At 39.9% G+C, this 22239-nt stretch overlaps 1 protein-coding gene across 2 annotated transcripts in view; it reads right to left on the reverse strand.

The window, feature by feature from the left end:
• Positions 1 to 21778, reverse strand: part of LOC128239945 (neurexin-1-like) — a 44610-nt gene extending 22832 nt beyond the window's left edge. Inside the window, exons 1-9 of one of the 2 annotated variants that reach the window (XM_052956404.1) lie at positions 21567 to 21778; positions 16971 to 17070; positions 16165 to 16309; positions 15818 to 15949; positions 15198 to 15359; positions 13925 to 14092; positions 13279 to 13539; positions 12776 to 12989; positions 541 to 720 (exon numbers count right to left, since the gene is read on the reverse strand). In XM_052956404.1, the coding sequence (XP_052812364.1) occupies positions 541 to 720; positions 12776 to 12989; positions 13279 to 13539; positions 13925 to 14092; positions 15198 to 15359; positions 15818 to 15949; positions 16165 to 16309; positions 16971 to 17070; positions 21567 to 21600 (1396 nt within the window). In that variant the 5' untranslated portion in view covers positions 21601 to 21778. Of the gene's footprint in view, positions 1 to 540; positions 721 to 12775; positions 12990 to 13278; positions 13540 to 13924; positions 14093 to 15197; positions 15360 to 15817; positions 15950 to 16164; positions 16310 to 16970; positions 17071 to 20371; positions 20531 to 21566 lie in introns of those variants that run through there. The other variant, XM_052956405.1, reaches the window with a different exon arrangement.
• Positions 21779 to 22239: the final 461 nt, after the last annotated feature.

The raw sequence follows: 22239 nt of genomic DNA on the forward strand, positions 1-22239 counted from the left end.
CTAGTCCATCAGTGCTTTCAGCACTTTGATTGTATTACAAATTGCTTAAGTTCATAGAGATAATGTTAAACGGTACAATATTTTGTATAGATGCTAGTGCAACATAACACAGACAGGACAATGGACCATCTTGCCAACTAGAATCAGAAATCGATTTAAGATGTTAACTCTTATATTGAAATACACCTAGGTTTATATTTCTAGGCTTACATTTTGTTTCAAAATATATCACATCCCGACCAATAGAATAGAAGTGGAAAAAGTAATCATACGATGAGTTCGTATATAAGATGGGTTTAAAAAAATAACTAATACATCTTCACAAGCATTTATAATACATACTTTTAATATTCAGACAAACGTTTCGATACGTCTTTAAGGTAAGTGTTAAATTCACATCATTTTATTATAAAATAAAGCAGGTTTACTTTGTTAACATTCAATTGGATGCGTGAAAGAGAAAAGGTTCTATCTGCTTCTTTATTTAATGTCACTTAGAACCTTTTCGCATTCACCCCACGGATTGGAAGTCTTTCTTACTCTCGTTGCAGTTCCGGCCAGTGTATGGCGTGTCCGCGCAGTCGCACACGTATCCGGACATCCGGTCCCGACAGAAGCCGTAATCGCAGGGCTGCGCCTGGCACTGTCCTAACATGGACGCACATCCGGTCTCCACATCCGACATCCGCTGGTTTCGGATAAACATGTGCAGGTCGTAGCCTAGATGGATGAGTAAAAGATGGAATGGGAATTATCAAACTTTTATACATTCAATGTTTTTTTCATAAATCATCCTTGGCAAAATCGTCACAAGTCGAAATATTTTTTATTGTAACCGAAACCTTGGACACTTTACGAGCGGTATTAAGTACGATCGAGCATTGTATCATTCTTAGAACGGTAATTCCGCTTGGACATTACTCTCATTCGCATTGAGCGTATACAGTGTTTGTATAGAAAAGCTTGATCTTAATCTCAATTGCACTTTCCTTCAGAAGTCCAAAATGTTATTCTTTCACTAAAATATCGTCGACGAGGATGGGATACGAACTCACGCGGGGAAACCCCAATGGATTAACAGTCTATCGTCTTTACCACTCGGCCACCTCGTCTGGCGACATTAAGGGGCACCTCATATGTTTATATACGATATACAATTACGAAACTCGATATCGCCAACGCCTGTGGGGTTTGATAAGACTACACATGTCAAACGTCACTGAAATAAGTAACTGTTTGTATCATATTTTATTTACTGGAAACTATTTTGCACTATAATATAACTACAAGAAAGACCATTGATGCAAAGCATCACCGGGCGCCTTGAATTAGTTTGTAAAATTATCTGGTTCGTATTGGAATGAACGACAAACGAAATATAATGAAACAATATATATTATTTTATCGGTTTCAATTCAACACCTCATGGCGGCTCTTGTCCAGTCAATGTGTACAGTTAGGGTTAAACGATACACCAAAAACGTATTGCGATGTATATAGTTGCGATACGCTTTACCCGCACAATCATGACATGATATATTGCGATACGCTTTACCCGCACCATCATGACATGATATATTGCGATACGCTTTACCCTCACCATCATGACATGATATATTGCGATACGCTTTACCCGCACCATCATGACATGATATATTGCGATACGCTTTACCCGCACCATCATGACATGATATATAGCGATACCCTTTACCCGCACCATCATGCCATGATATATAGCGATACGCTTTACCCGCACCTTTATGACATGATATATAGCGATACCCTTTACCCGCACCATCATGACATGATATATTGCGATACGCTTGACCCGCACCATCATGACATGATATATAGCGATACCCTTTACCCGCACCATCATGACATGATATATTGCGATACGCTTTACCCGCACCATCATGACATGATATATAACGATACCCTTTACCCGCACCTTCATGACATGATGTATAGCGATACGCTTTACCCGCACCATCATGCCATGATATATAGCGATACCCTTTACCCGCACCATCATGCCATGATATATAGCGATACCCTTTACCAGCACCATCATGACATGATATATAGCGATACCCTTTACCCGCACCATCATGACATGATATATTGCGATACGCTAGACCCGCACCATCATGACATGATATATAGCGATACCCTTTACCCGCACCATCATGACATGATATATTGCGATACCCTTTACCCGCACCATCATGACATGATATATAGCGATACGCTTTACCCGCACCATCATAACATGATATATTGCGATACCTTTTACCCGCACAATCATGCCATGATATATTGCGATACCCTTTACCCGCACCATCATGACATGATATATTGCGATACGCTAGACCCGCACCATCATGACATGATATATTGCGATACGCTAGACCCGCACCATCATGACATGATATATTGCGATACCCTTTACCCGCACCATCATGACATGATATATTGCGATACGCTTTACCCGCACCATCATAATATGATATATTGAGATACGCTTTACCCGCACCATCATGACATGATATATTGCGATACGCTAGACCCGCATCATCATGACATGATATATAGCGATACGCTTTACCCGCACCATCATGACATGATATATTGCGATACCTTTTACCCGCACCATCATGCCATGATATATTGCGATACCCTTTACCCGCACCATCATGACATGATATATTGCGATACGCTAGACCCGCACCATCATGACATCATATATTGCGAAACGCTAGACCCGCACCATCATGACATGATATATTGCGATACCCTTTACCTGCACCATCATGACATGATATATTGCGATACGCTTTACCCTCACCATCATAATATGATATATTGAGATACGCTTTACCCGCACCATCATGACATGATATATTGCGATACGCTAGACCCGCACCATCATGACATGATATATAGCGATACGCTTTACCCGCACCATCATGCCATGATATATTGCGATACGCTTTACCCGTACCATCATGACATGATATATTGCGATACGCTTTGCCCTCACCATCATGACATGATATATAGCGATACGCTTTATCCGCACCATCATGACATGATATATTGCGATAAGCTTTACCTGCACCATCATGACATGACATATACAGATACCATTCACCCGTATCATCATGACATGATTTATTGCGATACGCTTTACCCTCACCATTATGACATGATATATTGCGATACCCTTTACCCGCACCATCATGACATGATATATTGCGATACGCTTTACCCGCACCATCATGACATGATATATAGCGATACCCTTTACCCACACCATCATGACATGATATATTGCGATACGCTTTACCCTCACCATCATGACATGATATATTGCGATACCCTTTACCCGCACCTTCATGACACGATGTATAGCGATACGCTTTACCCGCACCATCATGACATGATATATAGCAATACCCTTTACCAGCACCATCATGCCATGATATATAGCGATACCCTTTACCCGCACCTTCATGACATGATATATAGCGATACCCTTTACCCGCACCATCATGACATGATATATTGCGATGCGCTAGACCCGCACCATCATGACATGATATATAGCGATACCCTTTACCCGCACCATCATGACATGATATATTGCGATACCCTTTACCCGCACCATCATGACATGATATATAGCGATACGCTTTACCCGCACCATCATAACATGATATATTGCGATACCTTTTACCCGCACCATCATGCCATGATATATTGCGATACCCTTTACCCGAACCATCATGACATGATATATTGCGATACGCTAGACCCACACCATCATGACATGATATATTGCGATACGCTAGACCCGCACCATCATGACATGATATATTGCGATACGCTTTACCTGCACCATCATGACATGATATATTGCGATACGCTTTACCCGCACAATCATAATATGATATATTGCGATACGCTTTACCTGCACCATCATGACATGATATATTGCGATACGCTTTACCCGCACAATCATAATATGATATATTTAGATACGCTTTACCCGCACCATCATGACATGATATATTGCGATACCTTTTACCCGCACCATCATGCCATGATATATTGCGATACCCTTTACCCGCACCATCATGACATGATATATTGCGATACGCTAGACCCGCACCATCATGACATGCTATATTGCGATACGCTAGACCCGCACCATCATGACATGATATATTGCGATACGCTTTACCCGCACCATCATGACATGATATATTGCGATACGCTTTGCCCTCACCACCATGGCATGATATATAGCGATACGATTTATCCGCACCATCATGACATGATATATTGCGATACGCTTTACCCGCACCATCATGACATGACATATACAGATACCATTTACCCGCATCATCATGACATGATATATTGCGATACGCTTTACCCGCACCATCATGACATGATATATTGCGATACGCTTTACCCGCACCATTATGACATGATATATTGCGATACCCTTTACCTGCACCATCATGACATGATATATTGCGATACGCTTTACCTTCACCATCATAATATGATATATTGAGATACGCTTTACCCACACCATCATGACATGATATATTGCGATACGCTAGACCCGCATCATGACATGATATATAGCGATACGCTTTACCCGCACCATCATGCCATGATATCTGGCGATACGCTTTACCCGTACCATCATGACATGATATATTGCGATACGCTTTGCCCTCACCATCATGACATGATATATAGCGATACGCTTTATCCGCACCATCATGACATGATATATTGCGATACGCTTTACCCGCCTATCATGACATGACATATACAGATACCATTTACCCGCATCATCATGACATGATATATTGCGATACGCTTTACCCTCACCATCATGACATGATATATTGCGATACCCTTTACCCGCACCATCATGACATGATATATTGCGATACGCTTTACCCGCACCATCATGACATGATATATTGCGATACGCTTTACCCGCACCATCATGACATGATATATTGCGATACGCTTTACCAGCACCATCATGACATGATATATTGCGATACCCTTTACCCGCACCATCATGACATGATATATAGCGATACGCTTTACCCGCACCATCATAACATGATATATTGCGATACCTTTTACCCGCACAATCATGCCATGATATATTGCGATACCCTTTACCCGCACCATCATGACATGATATATTGCGATACGCTATACCCGCACCATCATGACATGATATATTGCGATACGCTAGACCCGCACCATCATGACATGATATATTGCGATACCCTTTACCCGCACCATCATGACATGATATATTGCGATACGCTTTACCCGCACCATCATAATATGATATATTGAGATACGCTTTACCCGCACCATCATGACATGATATATTGCGATACGCTAGACCCGCATCATCATGACATGATATATAGCGATACGCTTTACCCGCACCATCATGACATGATATATTGCGATACCTTTTACCCGCACCATCATGCCATGATATATTGCGATACCCTTTACCCGCACCATCATGACATGATATATTGCGATACGCTAGACCCGCACCATCATGACATCATATATTGCGAAACGCTAGACCCGCACCATCATGACATGATATATTGCGATACCCTTTACCTGCACCATCATGACATGATATATTGCGATACGCTTTACCCTCACCATCATAATATGATATATTGAGATACGCTTTACCCGCACCATCATGACATGATATATTGCGATACGCTAGACCCGCACCATCATGACATGATATATAGCGATACGCTTTACCCGCACCATCATGCCATGATATATTGCGATACGCTTTACCCGTACCATCATGACATGATATATTGCGATACGCTTTGCCCTCACCATCATGACATGATATATAGCGATACGCTTTATCCGCACCATCATGACATGATATATTGCGATAAGCTTTACCTGCACCATCATGACATGACATATACAGATACCATTCACCCGTATCATCATGACATGATTTATTGCGATACGCTTTACCCTCACCATTATGACATGATATATTGCGATACCCTTTACCCGCACCATCATGACATGATATATTGCGATACGCTTTACCCGCACCATCATGACATGATATATAGCGATACCCTTTACCCACACCATCATGACATGATATATTGCGATACGCTTTACCCTCACCATCATGACATGATATATTGCGATACCCTTTACCCGCACCTTCATGACACGATGTATAGCGATACGCTTTACCCGCACCATCATGACATGATATATAGCAATACCCTTTACCAGCACCATCATGCCATGATATATAGCGATACCCTTTACCCGCACCTTCATGACATGATATATAGCGATACCCTTTACCCGCACCATCATGACATGATATATTGCGATGCGCTAGACCCGCACCATCATGACATGATATATAGCGATACCCTTTACCCGCACCATCATGACATGATATATTGCGATACCCTTTACCCGCACCATCATGACATGATATATAGCGATACGCTTTACCCGCACCATCATAACATGATATATTGCGATACCTTTTACCCGCACCATCATGCCATGATATATTGCGATACCCTTTACCCGAACCATCATGACATGATATATTGCGATACGCTAGACCCACACCATCATGACATGATATATTGCGATACGCTAGACCCGCACCATCATGACATGATATATTGCGATACGCTTTACCTGCACCATCATGACATGATATATTGCGATACGCTTTACCCGCACAATCATAATATGATATATTGCGATACGCTTTACCTGCACCATCATGACATGATATATTGCGATACGCTTTACCCGCACAATCATAATATGATATATTTAGATACGCTTTACCCGCACCATCATGACATGATATATTGCGATACCTTTTACCCGCACCATCATGCCATGATATATTGCGATACCCTTTACCCGCACCATCATGACATGATATATTGCGATACGCTAGACCCGCACCATCATGACATGCTATATTGCGATACGCTAGACCCGCACCATCATGACATGATATATTGCGATACGCTTTACCCGCACCATCATGACATGATATATTGCGATACGCTTTGCCCTCACCACCATGGCATGATATATAGCGATACGATTTATCCGCACCATCATGACATGATATATTGCGATACGCTTTACCCGCACCATCATGACATGACATATACAGATACCATTTACCCGCATCATCATGACATGATATATTGCGATACGCTTTACCCGCACCATCATGACATGATATATTGCGATACGCTTTACCCGCACCATTATGACATGATATATTGCGATACCCTTTACCTGCACCATCATGACATGATATATTGCGATACGCTTTACCTTCACCATCATAATATGATATATTGAGATACGCTTTACCCACACCATCATGACATGATATATTGCGATACGCTAGACCCGCATCATGACATGATATATAGCGATACGCTTTACCCGCACCATCATGCCATGATATCTGGCGATACGCTTTACCCGTACCATCATGACATGATATATTGCGATACGCTTTGCCCTCACCATCATGACATGATATATAGCGATACGCTTTATCCGCACCATCATGACATGATATATTGCGATACGCTTTACCCGCCTATCATGACATGACATATACAGATACCATTTACCCGCATCATCATGACATGATATATTGCGATACGCTTTACCCTCACCATCATGACATGATATATTGCGATACCCTTTACCCGCACCATCATGACATGATATATTGCGATACGCTTTACCCGCACCATCATGACATGATATATTGCGATACGCTTTACCCGCACCATCATGACATGATATATTGCGATACGCTTTACCAGCACCATCATGATATGATATATAGCGATACGCTTTACCCGCACCATCATGACATGATATATTGCGATACGCTTTACCCTCACCATCATGACATGATATATTGCGATACGCTAGACCCGCACCATTATGACATGATATATTGCGATACGCTAGACCCGCACCATCATGACATGATATATTGCGATACGCTTTACCCGCACCATCATGACATGATATATTGCGATACGCTAGACCCGCACCATCATGACATGATATATTGCGATACGCTAGACCCGCACCATCATGACATGATATATTGCGATACGCTTTACCCGCAACATCATGCCATGATATATAGCGATACGTTTTACCCGCACCATCATGCTATGATATATAGCGATACCCTTTACCCGCACCATCATGACATGATATATTGCGATACGCTAGACCCACACAATCATGACATGATATATTGCGATACCCTTTACCCGCACCATCATGACATGATATATTGCGATACGCTTTACCCGCACCATCATGACATGATATATTGCGATACCCTTTACCCGCACCATCATGACATGATATATTGCGATACCCTTTACCCGCACCATCATGACATGATATATTGCGATACACTTTACCCGCACCATCACGACATGATATATTGCGATACGCTTTACCCGCACCATCATGACATGATATATTGCGATGCCCTTTACCCGCACCATCATGACATGATATATTGCGATACGCTTCACCAGCACCATCATGACATGATATATAGCGATACGCTTTACCCGCACCATCATGCCATGATATATAGCGATACGCTTTACCCGTACCATCATGACATGATATATTGCGATACGCTTTACCCGAACCATCATGACATGATATATTGCGATACGCTTTACCCGTACCATCATGACATGATATATTGCGATACGCTTTACCCGTACCATCATGACATGATGCATTGCGATACGCTAGACCCGCACCATCATGATATGATATATTGCGATACGCTACACCCGCACCATCATGACATGATATATAGCGATACGCATTACCCTCACCATCATGACATGATATATTGCGATACTCTAGACCCGCACCATCATGACATGATATATTGCGATACCCTTTACCCGCACCATCATGATATGATATATTGCGATACCCTTTACCCGCACCATCATGACATGATATATTGCGATACCCTTTTCACGCACCATCATGCCATGATATATTGCGATACGCTTTACCCGCACCATCATGCCATGATATATTGCGATGCCCTTTACCCGCACCATTATGACATGATATATTGCGATACCCTTTACCCGCACCATCATGACATGTTATATTGCGATACGCTTTACCCTCACCATCATGACATGATATATTGCGATACCCGTTACCCGCACCATCATGACATGATATATTGCGATACGCTAGATCCGGACCATCATGCCATGATATATTGTGATACGCTTTACCCGCACCATCATGCCATGATATATTGCGATACGCTAGGTCCGCACCACCATGCCATGATATTTTGCGATACGCTTTACCCTCACCATCATGACGTGATATATTGCGATACGCTTTACCCGCACCATCATGTCATGATATATTGCGATACGCTTTACCCGCACCATCATGTCATGATATATTGCGATACGCTAGACCCGCACCATCATGACATGATATATTGCGATACGCTAGGACCGCACAACCATGCCATGATATATTGTGATATACTAGACCCGCACCATCATGACATGATATATTTCGATACGCTAGACCCGCACCATCATGACATGATATATTGCGATACGCTTTACCCGCACCATCATGCCATGATATATTGCGATACGCTTTATCCTCACCATCATGACATGATATATTGCGATACCCTTTACCCGCAACATCATGACATGATATATTGCGATACCCTTTACCCGCACCATCATGCCATGATATATTGCGATACGCTTTACCCGCACCATCATGACATGATATATTGCGATACCCTTTACCCGCACCATCATGACATGATATATTGCGATACCCTTTTCCCGCACCATCATGACATGATATATTGCGATACGCTTTACCCATACCATTATTGTATGATATATTGCGATACGCTTTACCTGCACCATCATGACATGATATATTGCGATACCCTTTACCCGCATCATCATGACATGATATATTGCGATACGCTAGACCCGCACCATCATGACATGATATATTGCGATACGCTTTACCCGCACCATCATGATATGATATATTGCGATACCCTTTACCCGCACCATCATGACATGATATATTGCGATACGCTAGACCCGCAACATCATGCCATGATGTATTGCGATACGCTTTAACCGCACCATCATAACATGATATATTGCGATATGATTTGTTTGTTAATTTGTGTTTTTCAGTGTATGCCCGCGCCTTTTGGCTGCATTATGGTTTGACCCCGCCGTGACCCCATCACGACTTAAATTGTGGTGAAATGCGATAAAAGCGACTGAAATACCCAGTCAAATCCAGATTGAAGAAGACTTGAAGAAACATAGTGAGATACAAGATATTCGGGTGCGATACCTAGGTCTTTGCGAAGAGACCTCTTGGGTTTTTAACGTACTCGGTGTAAAGCACCGATACACGGGATACAACTTAACCGGGTTAAACCAGTACTGAGTACACTAATTCCAGAATACTACCCTTTTAATGCCGAGCGCTAGGCAAGGGGGCTAATGGTACCATATTTTAATGTTTTTCTGTTTGACGCGGCGAGGTTTGACCACACGTCCTTCCGCACCCGAAGCAAACCCTCTACCATTAAGCTATCTTGGTAAAAAAAAACGGAACGTATTATAGTTTTACCTGCGGCGTACGGGCGGGCGGGCGGTCAGGCGGGCAGGCGTTCGGGAGCCGTCCTGTATGTTGTCCGCTCAATAACTAAAGAAGCCTTTGTACAATCATCACCAAACACTGTTAGAATGTTTGATAACCAGCCATATCACTTGACTAACTCGTGAGTTATCGCCTTTTAATTATACAAATAACCTCAAATCGGTCTTGTCCAATCAATAAATTCTGAAGCCTTTGTCCGATTATAACCAAATTTAGTCACAATGTGTATGGGAATAATATCACGGACAAATTCGATAACCAGCAATATCGCTGTCGTCGCTCAAGAGTTATTGCCCTTTAATTATAGAAATAATCTTAAATTGGTCTTATCCGATCAATAACTTTTGAAGTCTTTGTCCAATCATCCTCAAATTAAGTCGTAGTGTGTATGGACATACTATCTCAGAAAAGTTGGATAACCAGCCATATCGCTGTATTCACTCAAGGGTTATTGCCCTTCAATTATAGAAATGACCTTAAATTGATATTGTCTGCTCAATAACTTTAGGACCTTTAACAAACCATCCCCAAATTTGGTAAGAATGTGAATGGGCATAATATCTCGGGTAAGTTCGATAACCAGCCATATTGCTGTAGTCATTCAAGAGTTATTGCCCTTTAATTATAGATATTACCTAAAATTGGTCTTGTCCGATAAATAATTTTAGAATCCTTTGTCCAATCATCACCAAACTTGGTGTCCAAAAAATAGGACGGGCGTATTTTGTGACATCTGGCGCTCTTGTTTAAATATTATTTTATAGGCTTCAATTAAACACCACCTGACTGCTATCATTCAGTCATTGTGTAAATTAGGGTTAGAGTGATAGGCCCAAAAACATATCGCAATAAACATGAATATATACATGTACATCGGTATGTTGAGATATGTATTCTTTTATTTTTTTAAAAATCTCTTGTGTATATTCTATAATAAAGACTGTTCATTAACATGCTACTTTTTTACTTATTTATCTGTTATAATATTTATGAAAATTGTATTACAGTTGCATGTTTACTTAACAGTGTTATAATCTTTACTAAATGGCAACGCTGAGACAATACTGGTACCAAAGTTATTTATAGAATAATACATTTTTGACAATGGCTTTTGGTTGATAATTGCCCCATTTGGAAGAAAATCACTGAGGCTTTTCCCATGTTGTCATTTGTCAATCTTTATCTTTTGATCCGGTTTTGTAAATAACAATTTATAGCAATATAGACCAATATATTATATATTATAGGGTTTGATTAGCAGTAAATTTGAAAGGTAGAGGAAATGAGATATAGCAAATTGGTTTTGAATGGCATAGGCTATTCAAAATAACGAGTAATATGTAATTAAAATAGCAAACCTTTTGTAACGTGTTTACGCGATTAGATTTGATGGTTGAGTTCCCTTTCTTCTAATATTTCTTGTTTTTATCAGATGATCGTTAATTTCAATATGTGAGTACAGCTAGGGTCGATCAAGCCTAGGAACATTTTGTTTAAAAAATTGTGCTTGAATGACCATTGCCATTTTGTGTGAATAATTTAAATTTCTCAGCAGAATATGTTTTCAACAAAACTTTCTTAGTGTAGAGCGCAAAATTCCTCTATACTAGCCAGTGCACAAGCGCGAGCTTCTTAATTATCAACTTGATAAAACAAATTAATGAATAAATGGAACTTTCGGCGGTTGTTTTAGTCAAAGAGTTTAAAAATAATTAAATATGAGTCCTATCGATGATCCCATTGGCCGAGACATAAGCGTGGACACTAACCTAAGTATTCTTATATTTGTCTCAAGTGCGTTAGCTATACCATCGTAGGCCTTATGACTTTTCCAAAACTCGTTTTTCATAACTTTCTGTATTAAATGGCAACTCATATACGATCCTATATATATTAGCCCCGTCAAGTGCATTACCTATATCATTGACCTGAAGCGATTCAAGACATCCCTTGTACCCCTTGCGAGCATACAACGGCCAGGGAGTATTCCGATAGTTGTCGTAGCCGCCAAAGTACATCTTGAAGAAGTATAGGGAACGGAGCTGGTCGGAGGACAAGATGACGTTGAACGGCCGTCCATCCAGGGCTAGCGTCATCCCTTGACTGCCGGCGTCCACCCGCATCTTCACCTGTGGAGGCAGGGTAACAGACGTTAGAGACGATAGAAACTCGCTGACCAGAACATTGTATCTGAACAGTTACTCTTGTAACCTTACAGCTCAGCACATATATACATGCATTTACCCTGCTCTAGTGCATATCGAGTTTATAAAACTTGAACACTAAAGGGTACACTAAAATTAATTAAATTAAGGTATTTTGTACGCATTTTGTCCTCGATTCCAGTCATTAGGGTCTGCACAAATATACATGCATCTACATTGCCCTAGTATAACGTGCCCACGTGTCGTCACTTACTTCGTGCCACTCGCCGTCATCCACGCGGCGGTCGGAGAACATGTTCCGAGCGGTGAGACTCCCGAACTCGTACACGAAGTAGAGGATCCCGTCATAAACCTCCATCGCGAAGAACTGCACGCCGGATCCGCGTGCGATGCTTAGTAATCCGCTGGGCTCGAGGGTGCGAAACCGGTAGCTAACCGTGCCGCCACTGCGCATGTCCAGGGCGTCAGACAGGAAGAACATGCTGTTACCGGTTTTGAACGTCACCGGGGTCGGCTATTAACATAATGGTAATATAACTGATATAGGTACTTAAAACTTCTAACATTCCGCGAATCGGATGACGTTGAACTTTGAATGTAGGGGTCATTTACTCACCATGAACAATGCGCATACACAGTTTGAAGAATCTATCGAAGTCTTTCAAAAGTTATTAATCGGAGACAAAAGTGTGACGCTTACGCGGACGACAAGGTAATCTATACGTGTCTGCCATACTTCGCATGTGAAACATCCACGGCCAATCGGTTTGTATTTAGCCAATAACAGCTTATGAAAGATAGAGCCAGACAGGACGGCTTGCAATTTAAACAGACATGTTGTTGATTCATAATCAAAATTAAAAAACAGGGTAGAATTTTATATATACGGTCCCGCTTACCCTCCTTGCTGCGGGCGTGGGCGGTGCCGATGTGGTTCCCCAGGTCCAGCGGCCACTGTTCCAATCGTCCGTGTCGATGATGGTGATGTTTCCGGTCGCCTGCCCCACCTGCTGTAGGAAGGAGATGATGATCTCCTTATTAGGGCCCCGAGATTTCTTGGACTCAACCTGTAAAGGAAAATAGACAGTGTAAATGTCTTAAGTTAAAGCAGACCTGTATCACGGCGGCGCAAGGTCATAAATGGCATTCATGTTAGGGCTATGAAATGCCAGAATCCGTCTCATCCTGTAATGGAAAGTAGGTAGTGTAATAATAATAGTGTATAATTTAAAATAACAGAAAATGCACCGTGTGAACACAAACATCAACTCAAATTTTCATTTAGGTTTCGGGAATGGAATTAATTCCATCCTACCTAACAATCTATCTGGGTTTCGTGTGTCAGAATTATACACACCCCACTGGCATCTTTACCGCATCGACGAAAAATTGCCAAAAATCCCAAATCTAGACAATGCATCTACGAAGTTCACGGAGTAAAATGGCGCCGACGAGGGATCCTGATTGTGTGTAAAAAGTCGATACCTGATTTAATAAGCGTTTATTGTGACAGGTGGCGACTGGTTACGTGAAATGCGGACAAATACACACAAATATTTTGTTTAAACGATCGTTTGTGAACTCGTCAGTAGCATAAATTGTTTAACTGACAAAGTTTGCTTCGTACTCTTTTGTAATGAAACATACTTTCCGATCAAATATTGAACTATTTTCAACACATATATATTTAGGGAAAGTGACGATGTAAAAATATGCATAAACCTCGAGTGTTTCTACATGAATTTTCAATGATTTACGGAGGTCAGACCACGCCCAGATCAAGAACCATTTGCTTACCGGCTTGCACTTGCCTTATATGAGCAATGAATGACAAGTTTTTTCTGGTTCCCATTAGCTGAACCAAAACAAATGAAACGCATCACTCCTGTAAAAGGAAGTAGTTCCTTTCACACATAAACCGTAGAAGGACTTAAATTCCAGGGCAGGCTGGACCTCAAGCCCGTAAAGAAATTAACACAACAAATAAACAATGAGTGGTGGAAGCGAAAACAAATACTCTTTCAAGTGTGGCCTATTCATGTTTCTGGGTTGACATTCAGACATTTATGCTTGTCCGTGTATTACCATATTAAAATCCATTCAGTTCACTATAAATGTAAATCTATCATTTATTTTTGCAACCTCGTGTCCTCCATCCCCCACCATACTCACATCAACAAGAGCACCGTCAAACTTTGTGTTGACAAGCCCGGTCGTGTCTGTCCGTGGGTCGGCTGTACCCGCTAAATACACATCTGCACGCCGGGTGATGAACTGTATGTCCCTAGATGAGGTCACCGTCTGGGCCAGCTGCTCATCGAGGAAAATCGTAAGCTGTAAAAAAATACGTAGGAGAAAATGAAGACATACTATTATCCAGGCCAGCGTTTCATTTAAGGATCTTTGTCGTTAAATTTAGAAATTAAACAAGTTGATATTTTTTTTACATTTCACTAGCTTTTCTCTTCAAATTTGAAACAGGGAATAGTTCATTTCACACAACTATGTTGCAAATTGTCAAGCAAATAACACTATGATAATTTATATAGTTTCACTTAGATCTTGAAACGTGGGACTTTGTCATGGAAAGAAAACTGGGATTAATTACAAAAAAGTGTCGCAAAACATAAAACTATCAAAAGCATAATAAATAAATTCATTTATAACAGTTTTAAAATCCACTTAATCATCCAACGCATATACAAAGAAATATGCGAATAAAATACTGGACTTCAAATAAGGCTTCCTTGATGCCAAAAAACATTTGTTTGAAAGGTAAAACAAATATGCACCTCGCGTCCATTTTTTTCCACACGGATGGTGTGCCACCGGAAGTCGTTGACCACGCGCGAGTCCGGATGTTGCACTCGAACCTGTTGCGGAGATCCTCGGCTGTCATCGTTCACGAAGTAAAGACTTCCGGCCTGCAAACGGAAATGCAAACTTGATAAATTAGTATTTTTGCGACATAGAATATCACATGCGTGATCATTCGATACTTAATTTTTAAAACTCGCCAAAGCTCATTTTTATCAAATTTAGAAAAGTCGTTTAAAATATAATGTGTATATAACCACTCGTGAACTATCCTTTATATAAACTGTATAAAAAAGACTAAGCATTCTCGAGAGTTCCCTACCTTAAGGCTGATGTGCATCTTCTGACCGGCACCATCCTTCCAGAACCATATCAGCCCGTCCGAACTTTGGGTAATGAACGTGAGCGACACAGACTCCGTGTCCATCTCCTCGAACAACTCTGAGGGCAGGCCATCGAACGAGTACCTGCACAGAAAAGCGGGGGTTGCGAGTGTAATGATAGGGTCATTATACACACTATTGTTGTTTTCCAAACCCGTATCAGCATAGTAGCATGTGTTGAGTGCTACCGTTAACACACTGATTTCTATTCAAGTATTTACAATAAACTTACTATTCCATCTTATATATTTTTCAGGAACGTACTATGTTTCCTAAATAAATTATTTCGAATGCAATCAATTGCTGATTTGTGTTTATATTCAAGAAAATGTACGAAACCATTAATGCGACTCATTAATTAAGTCATTTCGGGCGTTGACATTCCGAAAATGTCGTTTAAAATCTAGGTGCAGTTCCGTTGGTTTAAACTTAAGGCATTGCGTTTAAACATTGAAATATTCAAAGGAAGGAATATTACGATAGACGATGCTTTTCTGACGACCTGTATCACGTCTTGTTCTCGACCGACACCCCGAACTCGACCAGATACAGAACATCAGAAAAGCGTCATATGGTAACATCCCCTATGCTTTTGTAAAATATAATACGGCCTCAAGATTTAAACTACTTTGTTATAATAGATTTGTTGACATTGTGAGAAGACAGAGCAAAAATGAAAATACCCTTTAAATAAAAAGCACATTTGCACAAAAAAAAATGGGTAACAGCTAGTCCTGGTTCCTACTTGATAAATGAGTCTCCGAAGAAGCGGATGATCTTGGACGTGGTCTTCACGAGCCGGGAGCTAAGCGAGTCCTGCCCGTCACTAGGATTAACCGTCATGGCTGTTGAAATTAGAAACAAAACATGAATAATTCAAAATCCAATCATTACTCATTGACTGTTTCTAATATGTAAATTATACATACAAACTGTAGAAGAATGGTTTAAGATAACTTGAACATCAATTAAGCAGGTCACCTTAATTGAAGGACACCAATTGCCCATGGTCATCTGAACTGTGATGTCGGCTGCTTCATAGGATACGGATTGGCATGACCGTATGTGAACAGAAACTCGAAATTAAATTCTAGTGGCTTATGAGTGACAAATCACGATGATGAAGTATGTACAATGAACAAACATAATCTATACCCCAAACTCATGATTGTGTATATTGTCCAATTACATGTATTTATTATATGCTTTCTGGTCGTTTATAGAGAGTTTTTAGTGAAACAAAATGATATTTCACCGTATTCGTCCGCTTCGCGCGCACACGGCTTAGACACAATTTTAACGACGTTATGCCCGAAATGACGTTACATTCGCATATTATACTGTTGCGGGCTTCTCCGAAAATTTACAATTACCTATTATAGTAGTATATCCTTTTATTGCCCTTGGTGCTCAACCGATGAAATATATTATTATGATCTTACACTGAAACAAACCATTATCCTCTTTACATACCACTTCAATACATATCAACATAGTGGTAACAGTTTTAACAGATTCACCTTACGAGTACTTTCCATTTTCTGTGTGTTGTTCCTCAATGTCTGATTCTTCTGTTGTCTCAGTTGCATGCTTTAGAGAGAATGTCACTCCATGTATATGCAGATATAGCTAAGGTATTTGATTCACAATTATGTAAATTGTGGATGCCTATTTCGGTTTCTTTTCAAATGGTATTATGTGCATAAAATATATATACAAACACTAAGCCTAAACTAATGAAAGAAACAATATATTTTAGCCTTGAAAAATTGCAACATAGGTTATTTTACAATAACAGTTAGATTTCAATTGAAATAAAGAGCTCCCACATTATTGTTTCTCAATAGACCTAATTTTATCACCCAGTTCAAATTTATACTACTCAGAGATGTCACCAGAATAACGAGCCTTTTTGGTAATCGGTGACTTAATCCCCAATAATTTATTAACACAGTAACCATGTATAGTCAAATTGACATTATTTTTAGGTGATAACCAAGTTTCAGTGAAAATGCAAATATCGTGTGTTTTAATTATATCTTCAAAGTCTAGGTCCGGTATTTTTCTACACAGTCCGTTAATATTCCATGAAATAATGTCTAGAGGCTCTCCCCGACCCCCTACTTGGGGAGTAGTGTGGGGTGGGGTGTACATGTCTTTTCTGTATTTCGGCTTGAAGAACTGGACAGAGTTTCTGTCGCGTTTCGCGCCACTTCTTTGGCAGTTGGATCCCGACTCCGACGCTGAGTTTATTGAAAATAGTGAAATTTGTCGAATGTAGGGCGGGGTCTTTTAGACTTTCAATATTGCCCAACCTGTGTGCACAATCAAATAACATGCATGTGACGTAAAGACCAAGGCCGTTTTGGATGACGTATACTAGTAATTCGCTGCATTCGCGACTATCTCTGTCCATAGGTTGCTGGTACCGGACCGCTTCCGGTCTATGTGTGGTTTCGCCCTCCGCTGCTTTTGTTGTTGCGGGCGCTTCCCTTTCCGGAATGCCGTAGAAAATCAGGTTTTCGTTCATGCTACGGAATTCAGAATCTAGTAACTTGCTGTTTGTGTGCTCGTGGGACTTTACTAAAGATTCCACAGTGTCATGTAATTACAAGTGGCTTGCAGGTGCTTAATGCTCCTCCTTAAATCATTTCCAAATGATTTGCTTTGTTAAATTGGTTGTACATTTTAAACTTCCTTGATCCATAAAATAGCCAGAGGTCAAGGTGACGCAACCCGATCCAATGCATTGATCGGTATTTTGGCTGTTATCGAATTGAAGATAAAACAGAGATAATGACCCATTAAACTATTGTAAAAAAATCTGTAGAAATACAAACAATTCTAATCGTATTGTATTTCGTTAGTTCGTTTGTAAATACACCGCTCAGTGCAAATTTGCATTTTACTGGGCAATTTGAAACCGACTATTAAAGTTAAAAACATAAACTGCCTTTAAACTGAATTCATTTCATTTCGACTTCTTGTGGAAAATTACAAGTTACATGTAAAGCGGTTATTAACTATTATATACAAAATTTGCCTCATACTGGAGTGCACCATTAGGTCATAAAACGTTTTCCGTCATTGCTAAGCCCATTGTACGATACAGATTGTATGTGCATTGATTCAAGTGCATATGCTGTTTGTTATTGCATAGTTGATAGTTGCCTTGAAAACAAGAAAACTTGAAACCCAATCAAAATGAATCAGACAAGACGTTTCAATATAATTTTGAAATTAATACAGAAATGCACGCAGAAGGGCAGCCGATTGGGATCATTCAACCGAGCAGGTATTTATAAATATGGTGGCAATATGCTAACGAATGAATGAATAATAATATCTGTCCTGTGTTCTCGTTCCGGATTAATAATATCTGTCATGTGTTCCCGTTCCGGATTAATAATATCTGTCATGTGTTCCCGTTCCGGATTAATAATATCTGTCATGTGTTCCCGTTCCGGATTAATAATATCTGTCATGTGTTCCCGTTCCGGATTAATAATATCCGTCATGTGTTCCCGTTCCGGATTAATAATATCTGTCATGTGTTTCCGTTCCGGATAAAAAAATCCGACCTGAGGGCCCCTGCGTTGCCAGGTAACGAGGCTTGCAGAGTTACTGGCAACACAGCGTGCCCGAGGGTCGGATTTTTTTATCCGGAACGGACACACATGATTGATATTTTTTTCTAGCATACCTTAAATTACATTTTTTGTGAAGAAAATACATAAGAAAGCGCGTTTTTGTACATTTCACCAAAAAGCGCGTGCGATGATGTTTACTGACGTCATGACGCGCAGTAATTTGTATTCTCTGCATACGTCAATAAGTTCCTTTGCTATCACGTCTTTTAAAGGTTATTTTGTTTTGTTTTTAAGGAATATTTTTTTAAAGTTAATGTTAATGGAACTCATCTATTGAAATCTCAAAACTATGGTTACCATAAGTGTTTAATAAAAGAAATTGAAAGTATTACGTCAGAGCGCGTGACTCATCTGGCATGGGGGGATGCCAGATGGAGTTTTCCAGCACGGCTGACTTCAACGGAAATGCCTATCCGGTGTGCTAGAAAATATTGTCTAAAATTCAACAAAGCCATATTTAATGTAATAAGTTATTAAAGACGATTTCCTGACTAACCTCAAGCAGTCACCAGCGTTTGTCACCCACTGTAGTATGACTGGTCCAATGGCCAAACCATCAATTTTCTATCAAATTACTCAGAAACTTGATGAATATTTCCCAACAACGTTACAAATCACATTAAAAGAGCAGGTTCTTGTTAGGCCATACCAAATAATGTTTTTCGTTTAGCATCAGTCCAAGATATAAAAACCAGAAATGCTAAAAAAAATGCCATCCAAAAACGTGAGCCCTTTTTGTTGAAAAATGCTGATATGCTCAACATCATTATCTCTGGATAAAAATAGCATGCTGTAACCTGCAAACATAAAATATGCTCATAATTAATATTGCAAAATGATATTCAATGTATGTTTTCGAAAACCCGTTTCAAAACAAATCCGTCCGGGCTTGATGCCAGTAATGGTAAACAGGTAAAGAATGTGGCATGAATGATAAACATAAATTCCTGAACCCAATAATAACCAGCATGCACATGTCGTGCTAAAGTCAAACAATTAATACGCTTTGTTTGCGTTTAAACTAAGTAATTTGATATTTGGACGTATAACAAGAACCAAATCAACCCTCGCTTTAGTTCACGTGGTCTTAGTCGGATGTATCTATAGTGTTTCTAGATGTAAATTGTTCACATTTGCTTTACAAAGATTGCTTTAAATTGTGAACAAAGCGATTTTTATTAATCTGTTTTATATTTGTTAATATATTTTCACCCACTGTAGTAGGATTGGTCCCAGTTATAAACAAAACCAAAATGTGGTTAAACAAGACACATATTAAGTGCTCATTTCAGATTTCCATTTCAATATTACAAAACAGAGTGAGAGTGGTCTAATGGTATAGGTGTTCACCTCTTACCAAAGAGGTTGTGGGTTCGATCCCCATCGGGATATTTCCCATAACCCCATAGGAACCCTGTACTGGTTTCTACCCAGGACACGGACTTGAGTGTGATTCATATCAGCTTTCAGCTCATCATCATCATCATCATCATCATCATCATCATCATCATCGTCCTCGTCGTCGTCCTCATCATCATTATCATCATCATCGCTAGCAAAACTATCTTCATCAACATCGTTAACAACCTCATTATCAGTTCCACACCCACCACAACAACATTTTATATGACAAATGGTACAAAGGAAGTATGTTTATTGTAAAACAAAAGATGAATAGTCTGCTAACTTACTTAGTAACAAAATACACCACAGGAACCCCCTCATCCTTGCAATGTTGCGTGTCCAGGGGTTGGAAACTTCCAAAATATTACATAAATCCGCTTGCACAAAGTAAACAGTGAAAAAACACAGTCAAATAAAACTCCTTGTATGATAAATGTATTATAGTTCTTTGCTTAAGCCCTGTATACACGCTGGTAAATTGCAGAGATCTAATCGAGCACAGAACTGATAAGGGTGTCGGCCCACAAAGAAATGCTTTCGGATCGTTGTATCCCTTAAAATAGTTCTAACAAAATGTTTCTCCCCCTTTAGGTAGCGTTTAATTATGTGTAAATTGCATTCTTGTATATATTTTCAAGTTTTCACATGATTTATATCATATTTGAAGACATTAATGTGGTTTTGAATTATATTTTGTAGGACCTCTTTCTCGGGTGGATGAATTCACGGATGACCCCAGAGATGCGACCATAACTGTGACACATGGACGTTATAGATAGTTACTGTAAACAAATCATGATAGCAAAAAACGAAACGGCGTTGATATGGTTTTTTTTGGTGTTAATTAACAGATGAAGTGTTTATAATTTGAGGAAAAATAGTGTTAAGCTAACAACTTTTCTGGAAATTCATAATAAAGTGGTAAACAGGAGTCATTTTACATATAACAAAGAAGGGAAT

This window comes from Mya arenaria, chromosome 7 (genome assembly GCF_026914265.1).
Source record: "Mya arenaria isolate MELC-2E11 chromosome 7, ASM2691426v1".
Lineage (NCBI taxonomy): Eukaryota > Metazoa > Mollusca > Bivalvia > Myida > Myidae > Mya > Mya arenaria.